Source organism: Pundamilia nyererei, unplaced genomic scaffold, assembly GCF_000239375.1.
Source record: "Pundamilia nyererei isolate P.nyererei 1_Seehausen unplaced genomic scaffold, PunNye1.0 scaffold01282, whole genome shotgun sequence".
Lineage (NCBI taxonomy): Eukaryota > Metazoa > Chordata > Actinopteri > Cichliformes > Cichlidae > Pundamilia > Pundamilia nyererei.
Window position 1 is genome coordinate 4,060 of NW_005188683.1, and position 1,224 is coordinate 5,283.

At 37.1% G+C, this 1,224-nt stretch overlaps 1 protein-coding gene across 1 annotated transcript in view; it reads left to right on the forward strand.

Annotated features, from left to right (window-relative positions):
• Window positions 1-1,224, forward strand: part of LOC102206467 (cytosolic non-specific dipeptidase-like) — a gene marked incomplete at its 5' end in the record, with an annotated part of 4,764 nt that overhangs the window by 1,746 nt on the left and 1,794 nt on the right. The window contains 2 exons of the mRNA XM_013908120.1: window positions 4-23; window positions 1,080-1,221. Coding sequence (XP_013763574.1) covers window positions 4-23; window positions 1,080-1,221 — 162 coding nt within the window. The remainder of the gene's footprint in view (window positions 1-3; window positions 24-1,079; window positions 1,222-1,224) is intronic.

The window sequence follows — 1,224 nt, forward strand, 5'->3', positions numbered from 1 at the left end:
AAGCGTATCAGAAGATCGGAAAGGTACAGTTACTGCCAGATTTAAGCTGGCCAACAAAAGGTGTTTCAAGTTCAGATAGTTTAAAGATGATATGAAATTTTAGTGTGTCCTAAAACAACCCTGAAGTGGCTTAACATGCTAAGTTGGCTGTGTTTAAACACTGAAGTGAAATTACTGACAGGAGTATATTGAGGTGTGATGGTATATTTCAGAATCTGTAAATGTGCACTGATACTAAAATGTCATTAATGTTTTTCTTTTTCTTTTTTTGTACAGTGATGATAAAGCAGAATAGCTACTATACAGCACTGTATTCTAAAAAGATATGCAGGTCATTTGTACTATTTTAAAAATATAATTTTAGCCTATTTACAAAAATGTGACCTTATCTAGCTATAAAATTAGAGTATATCCTTAGTTAGGAATTTCATTAATGGGTGTTTAGTCAGAGAAAGTAAATCCCAGCTGGTGAATGTACAGTATTTATTTTTATCTATATAAAAAATATCACACCTAAGATCATCAATTAAATCCTTAGTCTGGACTCATATTCAGCTTTGTTAGCTCATTTTGAGAAATGTAAAACATGCATTCCTGCTGTCTACTATTTACATTTATTCAGTGGAGCACCCACAAATTCATTGTACATGTACAATGACAATAAAGTGCTATTCTATTCTATTCTATTTGTGCGTTAAAGCAGCGGTCCCCAACCCCCGCGCCACGGACCGGTACTGAGCCGCGAGAGTTGAGACTCTGGTGCGAAATGTATGGTTTTCAGGGTTGTTATCGTTTTTTTTTTTTCCATTAACTCTGTTTTCCTGGGTCTTTTCACGTGTGTTATGAATAGATCTTTTTTTCGGTACCGGTACTAGTTTTATTTTGTTGTATTTATCCGCGACACCTTAAAGGCCGGTCAGTGAAAATATTGTCGGGCACAAACTGATCCGTGGCGCAAAAAAGGTTGGGGACCGCTGTGTTAAAGTACACCACTGATGGGCAGATTGTTGGTTGTTAAAAGATTATTTCAACTCTAGAAAATGAGCCTTTTTTCTTATGCATCTCTCTTCTTGTTGCAGGACCTTCCCATCAACATCAAATTCTGCTTCGAGGGGATGGAAGAATCTGGATCTGAGGGTCTGGATGATCTTGTGTTTTCTAGAAAGGACACTTTCTTTAAAGACGTGGACTACATCTGCATCTCTGACAACGACTGGCTGGGCA